We start from the raw sequence: 12,471 nt of genomic DNA, 5'->3' as shown, positions 1-12,471 counted from the left end.
ATTTATTTTATAACGACTTACATTATTAATTTGTTGTGTTATGGTCAATGAGCTGTTGGTGTGACGATAAGCTGATATAGTACATTAATATCATCATTTCAAATGAAGATTTTAGACAAAATGTATATATAGTCCCTGTACTTTTTCTTTTGAGCAATTTAATTCATTTTCTTTTATTTTCTTCTAACTTTTCCTTTTCCTTTTTTCTCTTTTGAGCAGTTTTTCTTTGCTTTGCTTGGGAGGAATGTAATGAAATGATTATTTAAAAGAAAAAAAAGCTAGAGAGAAAGAAGAGACTGAAAATTTAAAAAAAAAATAAAGGAAAGTTAAAAGAAAAGAAAAAATAATTAAATTATTTAAAAAGAAAAAAATTATATAGGGACTAGATGTAAATTTTGAATTAAAATTTTTAAGTCTAAATAAATGATTTTAGGATGCCACCCATCACACCGTTAATAATAATAAATAATAGCAATCATAAGATAACAAAACAATAATGTCAAAACTTACCCTCAATATTTAAATTTAAAAACTTCTAGTTTTATATTAAAAATAACTAGGTACTTATTTGATTAATTATTAACAATCTACAATATTCAATGTTTTAAATTAAATAATATAATCAACGTTATTTCAACCCTCGATATTTGCTTATATGTGGGGAATCTGAAAAATTAATTATCCAAATAATATGCAATAATCCGTTAAAAAATGTCACAAGTCTCTGCATTGTTTACAAAGTTAAAATATAGTTTTATTTTTCATATTTCAAAATTCAAGTTCAGTTATTAACACTGATAATATTTTTGTTAAATTTATTGATGTGACATTTTAAATAAAAATAATAATTAGTAACAATGTAACTAAAAAATGACATTTATAATGAACTTAAAGTTAAAAAAATAATCTTAATTGTATTAATAGTTGGAGTTGAATTTTAAAATCTGAAAAGTAAAAAGACTAGACTCCAAAAAATAAGTGTAAGAACTAAATTTAAAAGTACATAGAACCTTCTTGGTCTTCAATAAAAGTGAAGAAACGGCAATACAAATCCACCAAATAATCTATTTGTGAAAATAGAAACTAATTCATGCATGGCATGTTGCCGTTTAAGGGTCAAGAAAACATACTGCTATCATTTCCTCATCTATTGAGGTTCATTGTTTTGTAAAAGAGAAAAACGGTTAATTGCATTTCATGTAAGCTTGTTGGGGATAAACATTTATAATACTGTATCATCTAGCTCAGAATTGAATAAAAAACCATCTTCACGAGGCAATGAAGGTGGAGTTCCAGGTGGGATACAAGCAGAGCCATTTTCACCAGCACATAAACATAAAGCCTCTGCATCTCTGAGGGTTACATCAATGTCAATATGACCACTCAGTTCATTGATGAACTTTAAGAGGGTGTCAAATTCCATTTGCTCTCCTATAATCTTCCCACGATAGCGCTTCAAGAGAGCTACGCATACGTACAGATGAAGGTGTTCAGACAAATGATGTGTCCACAATACTTCCCATAATCGCATTGTTTGATCATATTCGAGTTCCCTGATAAATATGTTGAGATCATCACAAAATTGGAAAGAGATTAAAACTATAATACGTCACATCAAGCATTTGCAACATATGAATTAAGAGTCTTACCTTTTGAATTGTAATAGAATCCAGCGGAAACAGATGAAATAATTCAAGCAGTCCTTCTGCTTGAAATAGTTATGCAATGGGGCATCTAACAACTCCACCAGCTGCAAAAATAGAGGTAAAGTTCAAAATAACGATACTGAGACATTTAAACAACATGCTTAAAATAGTGAGAAAATGAGAGTGGATAAAAGAGAAGTCATCAAGAATCAAACACCAGCAATTTATAAAGTTTGACCTCGTAGCTATATCTACTAAGGAGTACTCAATTTAATAACTTTGATTGTTACCTTCCAATGACAACATATATCCTTCACAATCCCTATATTTTATATAGGCATAAATAGTAACCTCTTCGGCTTTATTTTGAAAGCTAAGATACAACATCTCTACCTTTTAAGGCTTTGGTAATAAACTCTCCCTCTTACAAATGCATTTGAAGTAAACAAAGAGAAACTTTAAAAGGTCAGGTGTTTACAAGATCTAAACTCAACAAAGAGAGGCTAAACATAGGTAGAATAATAAGATAAGCATGAATGATATGAAAATTAATCTTAAAACAATATGAAAAATATATACAAGTGTCAGAGGCACCCATTTATAACTAGGGAATGATTTACAACTGTTTGGAGTTGATTGGGGAAAAAAGGAAGAAGCTGTGGGATGTTTGAAAATTGTTTTTTGCAATACCAATCCATCCAGAAGGATTGGTACTGGTATTGATCCAGGGGCCAATCCTTCCTCTTGTACTTTTTTAAAAATTGTAACAGTTGGAAGCCAAGTAGTAATCCTAGGACCGACACTCTTTTTCCCTGCAAAGTTAGTTTACATTCTGTTTTTATGGTATCATTACTAGGTTAGATACATGCTTCTCAAAGAAAATGTTCTTTTGAGAAATCTTTCGAGTAAAAGATATTTTAGTACCATTTTAGCAAATAACATAATGACCCAAATACTTTGTGAGAAAGAGAGAGGAAACAGAACCTTAGATAATGCAAAAAGTTGAGAGTGCATGCCATTTTGGTCACGATTAAAATTGGGACCAAGGCGTTCCATCAATGCCACGAAACACCAAAATGATTCTGATTCATCCTCCATTACAAATAAAATCGGGGACAGCAGATCGCTCATACCCTGCAAGAATAATAGAAAAAGCCTAAAACAACATTTTACAATTAAATTATGCTTGTATATAAAAAAAATTATACCATAGATGTTCAATTATCCTTAAAAACTTTGAATAAAGTTTTAGATAATGATACCCACTTAGATACATGTCCACTTTTTTCATCCAATAACACAAATATCCAATTTAAACCACTATTCTTGTTGCATTTAATAACACAGATTTTTCATTGAATCAAATAAAATAACCAACATAAAAACCGTAGCATACTGTGAATGCAATCAACTTATTAATGACAACCAACAAAAAGAAAAGTAAAGAATATCCGGAGTAATCACCTGACAGTAACCAAGATCGAAGTTATAGAAAGAGTACGTTAACAAAACATTATGTAAAAAACTCAAATTTGCATTGCCATCCCCACCATAAAAAGAGATCGACCTGTCCGTCCTCACCTTAAAAAAGACAAAGTGGATGCATTGAACTTAAAAATGTTAGAATTGCACTAATACACTTCTCAAAAGAAAAAATATATAAAACTCTGAAGTCAAACATGTGAATCTTACATACCACATCTTTCTCTATAAGGCCTTTCCTCTCCCTGAATTTAGTAAATCTTTTTTCCTGTTCAGGAGAGATACTCTGCCAAAATATTCACAAAACTCGTACTGAGCTTCGTGTGAAAAGAAAGTTTTTCCAAAATGAGGAGATAACTAACAGATAAAACGGTGTGGCAATGGTTTCAACAGGTGTAAGAACATTATTTAACCGAACACTCACTGCATGAACATTGCTAAGTCCCATCAAATAAACTACAAATTATTCTAACCAAACATCAGGAATTTGGAATAATGTTGAGCTTATAACACAAATAGGTATTTTTGTCACTAGAGCATTGCAAGCTGAAGCAGTTGTACCTTTAAGAATTTATATAACATCTAGAATAAACCTAAAAATGAAATTTGCTAACTTACAGCATCTAGTTGCCCCCATTTTGTAATGAAGAGAATGTTGATAAAGATAAAATAACAGCCAAAAATGTTCGCTCTAGATTTTTTTCCTAGTACAATATTTCTTATTCAAGCATCCGTTACAATGACACAGATTTTACTTTACCATACTCATAACAACTTAAAACTAAGTATCAATAACTGTCTTTTTGGGCTTTCCATTATTAGTCCATGTAATCCAGAAAACGAAATATAATTAACAGAGTACATGACATAGAACAAGAAATTCACAACTCAATTTCCAGAAAATATCAATAAACCCTAAAAAACGTAAAGTACCAATTATAACCCTAAAGCCCTAATATAAGAAGATAAGTAAAAAGATAATTGACAATAAATGACCAAAATTACCTAAAATATCTAAAACAACCTAGATAATTACAAATATTACAAACAAAACTAAATAACTTGGACTCTTAATTAGAATACCCACATTCTCCATTATGCTTCCAACATTGAATAACCCCACAATAAACGTCATCTCTAGGGTGAGATCATTTCAAGTCAATGATTTTGCTTAGAGTCCCCAATAAACCATATATGCTGCTCTTACATGATAACTGTGTTTGTCTTTATAAGAAGCACTTTACTGGTTCGCCCTCCATTTGGATGCACGTCTTGGAGGCATGCAAATTAGGTAAAATGTTGCACACCTACCTCAAAGGCAACCGACAATCCCAGCACATAGATTTGTAAAAGAAACCACAAAGTCAACACAAGCTCCGCCCCTTCTCCAAACCCCATTCCCCTCAAAAGGAACAAGTGATGCACCATTAAGGCAACCCAAAAGGTGAGAAAGAAAAATACTATTTCCAAGTACCAAACAAGTCATCTCATAGAAGCAATAAAAGGAAAAGTATCATGTCAATAAAGATCATTCAAATGTGTCTTTGACTGAGAAGAACCATTTTTTTGAGCGGCAAAATTTTTGATTGCTTGTAAAGATACAGATCATTGAAACTAAAATTTGATAAACTCTAATGCAAGGAAATATTGCTGCATAATAACTAGAAAAAAATTACTACAAACCTGCCATTGGTTTTTTATAATCTCATATTCTGTCTTTCTGTTAGACCTTTGATATTCCTTCTCGGCATATGTTGATTCATATGATTGATATCCCAATAATATTTCCCAGACCTAAATCATAAGTATGATCTCTAAGTTTAAGATTGATTTTAAATCAGAATAATCAATCCACTTAGAATTCCTTGCATGGTATAAATACTAACCTCTTTTCGTAATTTGTGTTCAACTCCTCCATAAAATATTCTTTTTCTTAAAGCTTTTGAATCCACCACTCGCCCTTCTGAATCCAAGAAGGTGGCCCACTGAAAATCAATTAAATTTAAAAAGAATAGTATAATAGCTATCACATAATAAATCAGATGCCATGGAAAAGAACACATGTAAAGCATGTAGTAACTTCAAAGATCATGCAAAATGGAATCTATAGCACAGAAAAAAAAGGAAATTGTATCACTGATCCATTCCCTTTCATATACTAAGAGACTGGTGATCAAGGTATGACCCAAAGAAGCCTAATCAGAAAAAAATGTCGAAAATAAATGAAGAAAAGTAGATAAGAACACAAAATAATAAAGTCTGCATCTAGTCACTTACCTCTTCCAATCCCAATGGAGGTTGTCGGGGTTTTCCCCATGCTAGCGAGAGTTTGTCTAACTGCCAGAAAATAAAGACAAAAACATATCAACTTGAGATGTAAAATCTATTGCAATTATGAAACAATAATACACAACGGTTATGGAAGTTAAAATTCATACATATTAATATTTGGTCCACTCCATCTATCATTCTTAACTACACCACATTAGAGCACACTTATCTAATAGAAAATTATACTTTTCCAACACAAACTAGCAATACAATAAATTTCATTCAGTAACATTCATACTAACTACTGATAGGGTTGCATACAAATAGACAAATGAGAAAATAAACTTTATTACAGTTTTCAGTTTTCTACTGTGATAAAGTACCATTGCTTCTTAATTAATTGACGGTGCAATCCAAATGTAAAAACCCAAACCTATTTTGATGTGCAAATAATTGACAAAGGGAACAAACAGTTACCTCAAGAGGATCTGGAGGAACAGGTACAGGAAGTTCCAGAACATCATCACGTGGTTTCTGACTAGAATCAATGGCAGACAGGTTAGAGCTTCCCCTCTCAAAAAGACTAAAAGCATTGCTAGGAGTTTCCCAAAATAACTGTGAAGTTGCTTCTCGGGCAAACTTGGTTACAAGAGAAAATTTCTCCAAAAGTTGCATTGATATGTCTCGAGCAGGATCATGAACCTTTTGCCTTTCTCTTCGATAAAACTGACGAATACTAGGACTTCCATCAAGGACATCAACATCAGTCCTCTCTCCATTTTCCTGTGAAGCAGACTCCCCACCTGAAACAGGCGTTGATGGCACAATTGAAAGGGAAACTGCCCTGGGAAGCTCCAAGGAAGACAAGGTTCGCTGTTACGAGCAATTAGAAGGTTTAAAATGAAGTCAACTCTCTAACCGTATATAAGCAATCAACAAAATGCAAACAAAATAAAATGGTATATCCAATTAGAAAATCTTAGTTCACCAATTGAAAACAACAAAATGCAGATTAGACAATTTTAGTTGGCACAATGACACTTAGAACTGCACTTAAAATTAACCTTTACAAAGAAAAAAACATATTCACCAATTATAGTATTCCTTAGTTCCCATATTGGACCAAAGCTATGGGAAACATTGTTGCTGAAAAGTTAATGACCTATGTAGCAATTACCTAAAGAAATTTGTAGTGAAAACAAGCCAAGCAGGTAACTTAGCATGCACAAACCTGCAGGGGGTTTTGAAAGTCATTCACAAGAAATACATTAGCATGTTCTGCCGACCTGAAAATAAGATGAAAAATAAGAACCTCAAAGAAATCTAACAATAAATCATTAGTATTAAATTGTCCACTAAAGACATAGAAATAACACCAAAATATTCAAATGTATGACCATAATTGAAGCATAATACTAAATGTTTCCAAAAAAAAAATCTTTTGAACTGAGAAGATTTAGAACTGAGAGAATCAAATGAGTATGAAGATATATGTATTTATATCACTAAAATTCTTCCCTTTAAAAAACCCTTCTCAGCTTATGTCCAAAGTCCAGACACATGCAAGAAAATTTTCATTTTAGGCAAAGGGCTTCATGGCACAATTACCATTAAAAATAGTAATTATTAATTAACAATCACACTTTTTTTAACAAAAAATGGCACATTTGACAAAAGAAAAATTCTCTATCGTAGCAAACTCTTCATGATGAAAAATCAAGACTTATACTATAGAAACAAATAATGCAAAAACCATTGTTATTTTCTAGAATCAAGGAAAATCCCATAATAGGGAGTCCAACAATCTACCATATCTACTAAGATTTTAGTTTATAGGTCATCACTGAAAAGAAAGTTCAGTACGAAAACATAGAAACAAGCATAAAAGATTTAATCAACCAAACTTCAAAACCAAATGACTTGTACGGTTACCAATTCTGTGAGACAAACAAAAATTAGGACAAGTTTTACAATATATATGATTTTTTTTCTTAGTAACCTAATTCCTTTACATATATTTCTGTGTTCCCGTTAGATTTAATAAGAAAGAATAAGGCCGACCACACTTGGTTAATTTCAAGATTACATTCTTGGTCTAGGTACTATAGCAAGGACTGCAAAAACCTTGAACATGAACTCAAAATTATCTATAGCACAAACCAACCTCAGAAGGACAACGTGTTGTTTTACTGTAGCAACGAACTCTCGAACTCCTCCATTATAAAAGTAAAGGGGAGGAAATGCAAGTCCTGTGAAACAATTATTTTTTTTAATAAATGTAAAGGCTAGCAGACAATAAAACTAGAAATGAAACAAAATGTAAAGATAAAGATTTTAAATAAAAAATGGAAATAAATCCATGGGGTTAAGCCATTGCATCATCTCTTAGCAATCATCAAAAGGAATTGCAAAGACTAGCAAGTAGAATGAATAGTAGTATTTTTATACATTTCCAACTAGCCAACTAATAAGTGGTTTTTCAGGACATTTAACGAGCATTTACATGCATGAAATAGCACTATAGCACAAATATGTCGCAGTAGCACTCAGAAGTTTCTGTGCCTAGTAGTCTTTTCAACTTTCAGGTAAAAGTAGCCAAGCAACCAGTATGCTAAAAAGAAAAGCATTAATACAAAAATTACATTTTTATATGGTTAAACCAAACCAACAACCCTAAATCCCAATAAATTTCCAAATGTCCAGGGAAAAGATTTACTGTTAAGACATAATAGAGATGTAAAGCAGAAATTTTTACACAATCTTATAAAGAAATTTAGATGACAGAGACACAAGTTTTCTTAAAGCTTCACTTCAGCTATTTATGATATATGATACCTATTACAATGCTTTAGCATTTTCAAGTTATGCAGATTTTCATTACATGATCAACCATTCCAGGTTATTGCATGCAGTATCTCCTTTGGGTTGGTTCAGTTTAGTTATAAAGTTGTCCAATGATTTGACCTCTCATTTTTCCATCGTTCATATAAGGCACCAGACTCTATGAGGGAAACAAATAAGCGAGAGAATGAAAAAAGAAGAAGATAGGAACCAAATCTCCAAATACTTTGCTAATTATCACTTAAAAAACTCATTAAAAAACTATAAAAGTAAAAAATTATCAGCTTCTCTACTCATTGGTTCTATTCAGAAGGTCCCAAAACCAAAGACAACATAATGTGCAGTAGAATCCACTATCTTCCTTTAAGACTGTTCTGAGCACAATATCGGTGTACAATTGAAACCACACCACCTTTATTATCATTTGATGAAATTCCCTACATATGCACAACACAAGCAAAATTATACAACATATGACATTAAAAAGTGGCTCCTCCAATTGCAACATACTTTCATCAAAATATCCTAAGAGATTTTATAAAACATATCTCCAAAAATATGGCCTTAAACATATAAATTAGTTTGTATTTAAAATATATTTGTCCACTCACATGAAGACCAACTGAACATCATATGTACATAGAACATAGAACTTCATAGGTCAACAATCACGACCTCTTATACCACAAGCCATAAAAACAGTATAGTTTGTGGTTCCTTACCAGATGACAAAACAACGATTATGTACTGCCATCCAAAAGCTGGAGTGTGTCTTCGAATAGACCTCACATCAGCAAATGGTACCGCCCTAATGGTGTAAAGATTCATATCTGTGTGATAAAACCATTCAACAAAATTTTCAGCGAATGATATAATCTATAAAAAATTAACAAGTGCATAAGACATTCGAATCAATAGTCCAAAGCTGAAAACCTTTCTCAGACAACCTTGCATTTGTACTTTGCCCTTTGTATGGAATCCATGTCTACAATCAAATACAGCAAAACATAGATAAAATATGCTAAAATGATACACATCCTATAACTATTTGACGATACAAATAACCGGAACAAATGATGCAAGGCAAATAGCATTATCAAAGCTCTAAACAATCTTCATGGCATGTTCAATTCATCAATGCTAATTATAATTAAAAAATTATACATGACATGAGTAAATACAAATGCTTGAGAATTAATTGATTATTACCATGAAAAGAGAAGAGCTTTGCTTAATTAGCTTTAATCTCCCACTAATCCGTTCAGATGCAAACTGAGTAGGATGAATTGTAACATTATCCTTCATATAAACAACTTCGGCTCCCTCCGGTTCATTTGACGAGCTTCTTTTTCCACTTTCGCATTGCATCATGCTAGCCGATCCCTGCGAACAAAAAAGAGAGAGTTAAAAACAACAAAACCAGAAATCAATTCAAGAAAACTAATAAAAATAACAACTAATTATGTGATGGAATCGCGCAAAAAGAGAAAAAAAATGAATAATGAATAAAAACAATTCAATTAAATAAAAAAGGAGAACAAAGGGATGAAGTTGAATGTGAATGTGAATGTGATATTTTTCATTTAGTTTACTTGTTGCTGAGACGCGGCGTAATCGGCGTCATCTGATAAATCGTGAATCTCTGTTTCTTGCATCGTTTAGGGATTTTTCATTCTCTTTTTTTTTTTCTATCTCTCGTTTAGTAGTGATTTTTAAGGGAAGGATAAACCTTGTTTTTTAGCTGTTTTATTTTTTTAATTTATTACTGTTACTATTATCTTTTAGCTTCGAACTTCGAAGGAAGGAATGAGAAGGGACGAGGGAGAGGAGGCGAGGAGGAGTAGCAAGCGGAATCATGGTGCGACCCTCGTGAATGAGACTCGTGGATAGTTTCTCAGAGGAACGCAATTAGATTACATCCTCCCGTTTTTGTTTATATACCTTAATTCCTCACTATATACGAGTAAAATATTATACTTTTTACAATATTTTCTACTTTTTTATATACAATGATAACCCGTAAAATATGTATGCTCTTAAAATAAAAAAATTAGAATTAAAATAAATATATTAATATATACTAAAAATCCTATTACATGTATGTGAAAATCACAAATTTAAAACATAAATATTGTTTAAAAATAATATATAATAAATAATTAAATGTATGGTTTGAAACTAATTAATTATAACACATGAAATATGTACAATGTTAAAATGAAAAAAAAATTATCATAATGTTGACATCAATCTTGAGCCGGTGTCGAGCAACTTGTGACATCAACTCAATCAAATTATTTATATATAGATACTATCGATTAAGATGATAAAGTGTGTATAATAAAAATTAAAATATTAAAATAAAGCTTGAGATAAGTTATAAATTAAAATTTTTATTAATCCAATTAATTCGAGTTTAAAATTTATCTATACATTTTTATTGATATTTTAAGTAAAAGATTGAATTACCTTCGAATAATATAATTTATTTTAATTTTAAAATAATATTCTCTTAATTTTTTGTAACTGAGAAGGTTTAAGGGTCACACCAACTTAGTAAAACATTTAATAAATAGTATAAATATAGATTCAAATAATTAGATGAAAAATAATGTATATATATTTGTATTATAATTATATTTAAAATATTATGAACTTTTTAATATATTAATAATTTATTTATACTTATTTATTAAACCATTAACTGAGTTGGTATCATCCTCAATTCGGTCAAGAAATTACGAAAATGTCATTCCATAATTAAAAAATTTATATTATTTGAGAATATTTTAGTCTTTTCATTTTAACAAAACCCAGTTAAAACATGCATAATCGTACAAAATGGATTACTAAAGCCTAGAATTTACCATTCAATCAATATTTCATTTTAATATATTTTACACATTTTTTTGTTTCAATGTACACAATTTATTATCTACACCAATTGTATAATTAGTTTCAAACCATATGTTCAATTGTTTATTGTATGTTATTTTTAAACAAGCATTTGTGTCATAAATATTTGGTTTCCACATTCAAATGCGTGTGATAGAATTTTAGTATTATATAGAACATTTTTATTTTTTGTGTTATATCTTAAAGAGAAATATGTAGAGAATGAAAATGTGATGATTCGCGAAATAGAAAATATGTGAAGAGTCATAGATAAAGGTGGTGTTCTTACTACATATGAGGTATGATGGAAATACCTAAGCAAGGGCGAAATTAAATTGTAATTTTTAAAATAGTAAAAATGTAATTTTATAATTTTAATAGTTTATATATTTGTAATTTTTTAATGATTAAATTAAATTTTTATCAATTTTAGTGAATCAAAGTGTAATTTTACTTTTATTAATTTAAAATTTTAAATAAATTAAATAAAAAATTATTAAATTAAATAAAAAATTATTTTAAGGGGTTGGGACCTACGAGCCCCTCTAGCTACACCTAGACCTAAGGTCATCCCAAGACTAATGGTAAGTATTTATATGTGATGGTAGCCCCCTCTCTTAGCCATGGGTATTGACATGTGTACAAAATAAATCATGTTTTAGTTGATCACTTAAGAGACGCCATGGTTAGGCAAAATCCAATGTGCGAGACAACTAACATCAATCATTAGCAAAGTAAATGGTAGAAGTTCCAAAGTGTGCACGTAAGCATATTCACAAGACTTAAATTTTAACAAAATGCTACTGTTAACGAGATTATGATTAACAAAATGATGGTGGCGAAATTTATAACTTATAATCAAGTTCGAAGTTCGAACAAATTTTTAGTAGGGTGGAATGAAATTTTAATTTTTTATAGTCTATATTTTTATAATTTTTAAATGATTAAATCGATTTTTTATAATTTAAGGGGGCAAAATATATTTTTTCCATTACTAATTTAAAATTTTAAAAATATTTAAAGAGCTTAAATGACAATTTTTCATTTTAGGGGGCCGGGGTCATGCCAGCCCCCTAGAATCGCCTCTGCTTATAACAATATTATTATTTTAAAATATTAAATCTTCACGTAAGTACAACAATAAAAAACATTTTAGATGATTTTTTAAAATTTAAATAATTAGATACAATTTATTTTTATATATAATTCATAGTAGTTCCTAGTTGAAAGAAAAAAAAAACACATGTAACTTTTGAATTGCAAGGCTTATTAAAGATACTGGTAATGATTTATAAGATCAAAATTGACATCAATGTCCAATTTTTAAACCTTATCG

At 30.3% G+C, this 12,471-nt stretch overlaps 1 protein-coding gene across 2 annotated transcripts; it reads right to left on the bottom strand.

Annotated features, from left to right (window-relative positions):
* Positions 1-1,000: 1,000 nt before the first annotated feature.
* Positions 1,001-10,174, bottom strand: LOC121217462 (TBC1 domain family member 17). Of its 2 annotated transcripts, XM_041093050.1 has the most exons (15): positions 9,833-10,174; positions 9,450-9,623; positions 9,174-9,225; positions 8,963-9,070; positions 7,564-7,648; positions 6,631-6,685; positions 5,877-6,272; positions 5,406-5,465; positions 5,015-5,113; positions 4,812-4,922; positions 3,343-3,414; positions 3,111-3,227; positions 2,631-2,780; positions 1,650-1,750; positions 1,001-1,553 (listed from the first exon to the last, which is right to left on the bottom strand). In XM_041093050.1, exons 1-15 carry the CDS (start codon positions 9,893-9,895, stop codon positions 1,223-1,225), a joined length of 1,974 nt encoding a protein of 657 aa, XP_040948984.1. In that variant the 5' UTR covers positions 9,896-10,174; the 3' UTR covers positions 1,001-1,222. The 2 variants fall into 2 exon arrangements, with proteins under 2 accessions (XP_040948984.1, XP_040948985.1); XM_041093051.1 differs by lacking the exon at positions 9,833-10,174 and having other exon boundaries at positions 9,188-9,225; positions 9,450-9,552.
* Positions 10,175-12,471: the final 2,297 nt, after the last annotated feature.

Source organism: Gossypium hirsutum, chromosome D05, assembly GCF_007990345.1.
Source record: "Gossypium hirsutum isolate 1008001.06 chromosome D05, Gossypium_hirsutum_v2.1, whole genome shotgun sequence".
Lineage (NCBI taxonomy): Eukaryota > Viridiplantae > Streptophyta > Magnoliopsida > Malvales > Malvaceae > Gossypium > Gossypium hirsutum.
This window is presented reverse-complemented; position numbering and strand designations above follow the sequence as displayed.

Bases quoted from the DNA above. Each gene is read 5' to 3' on its own strand.
- LOC121217462 (XM_041093050.1), bottom strand. From the start codon at position 9,895: ATGCAAGAAACAGAGATTCACGATTTATCAGATGACGCCGATTACGCC. The intron at 6,273-6,630 runs GTTTGTGCATGC...TGCTCGTAACAG, and splicing joins ACTTTCAAAACCCCCTGCAG to CGAACCTTGTCTTCCTTGGA. The intron at 3,415-4,811 runs GTTTGTAGTAAT...ATATTTTGGCAG, and splicing joins TTATAAAAAACCAATGGCAG to AGTATCTCTCCTGAACAGGA.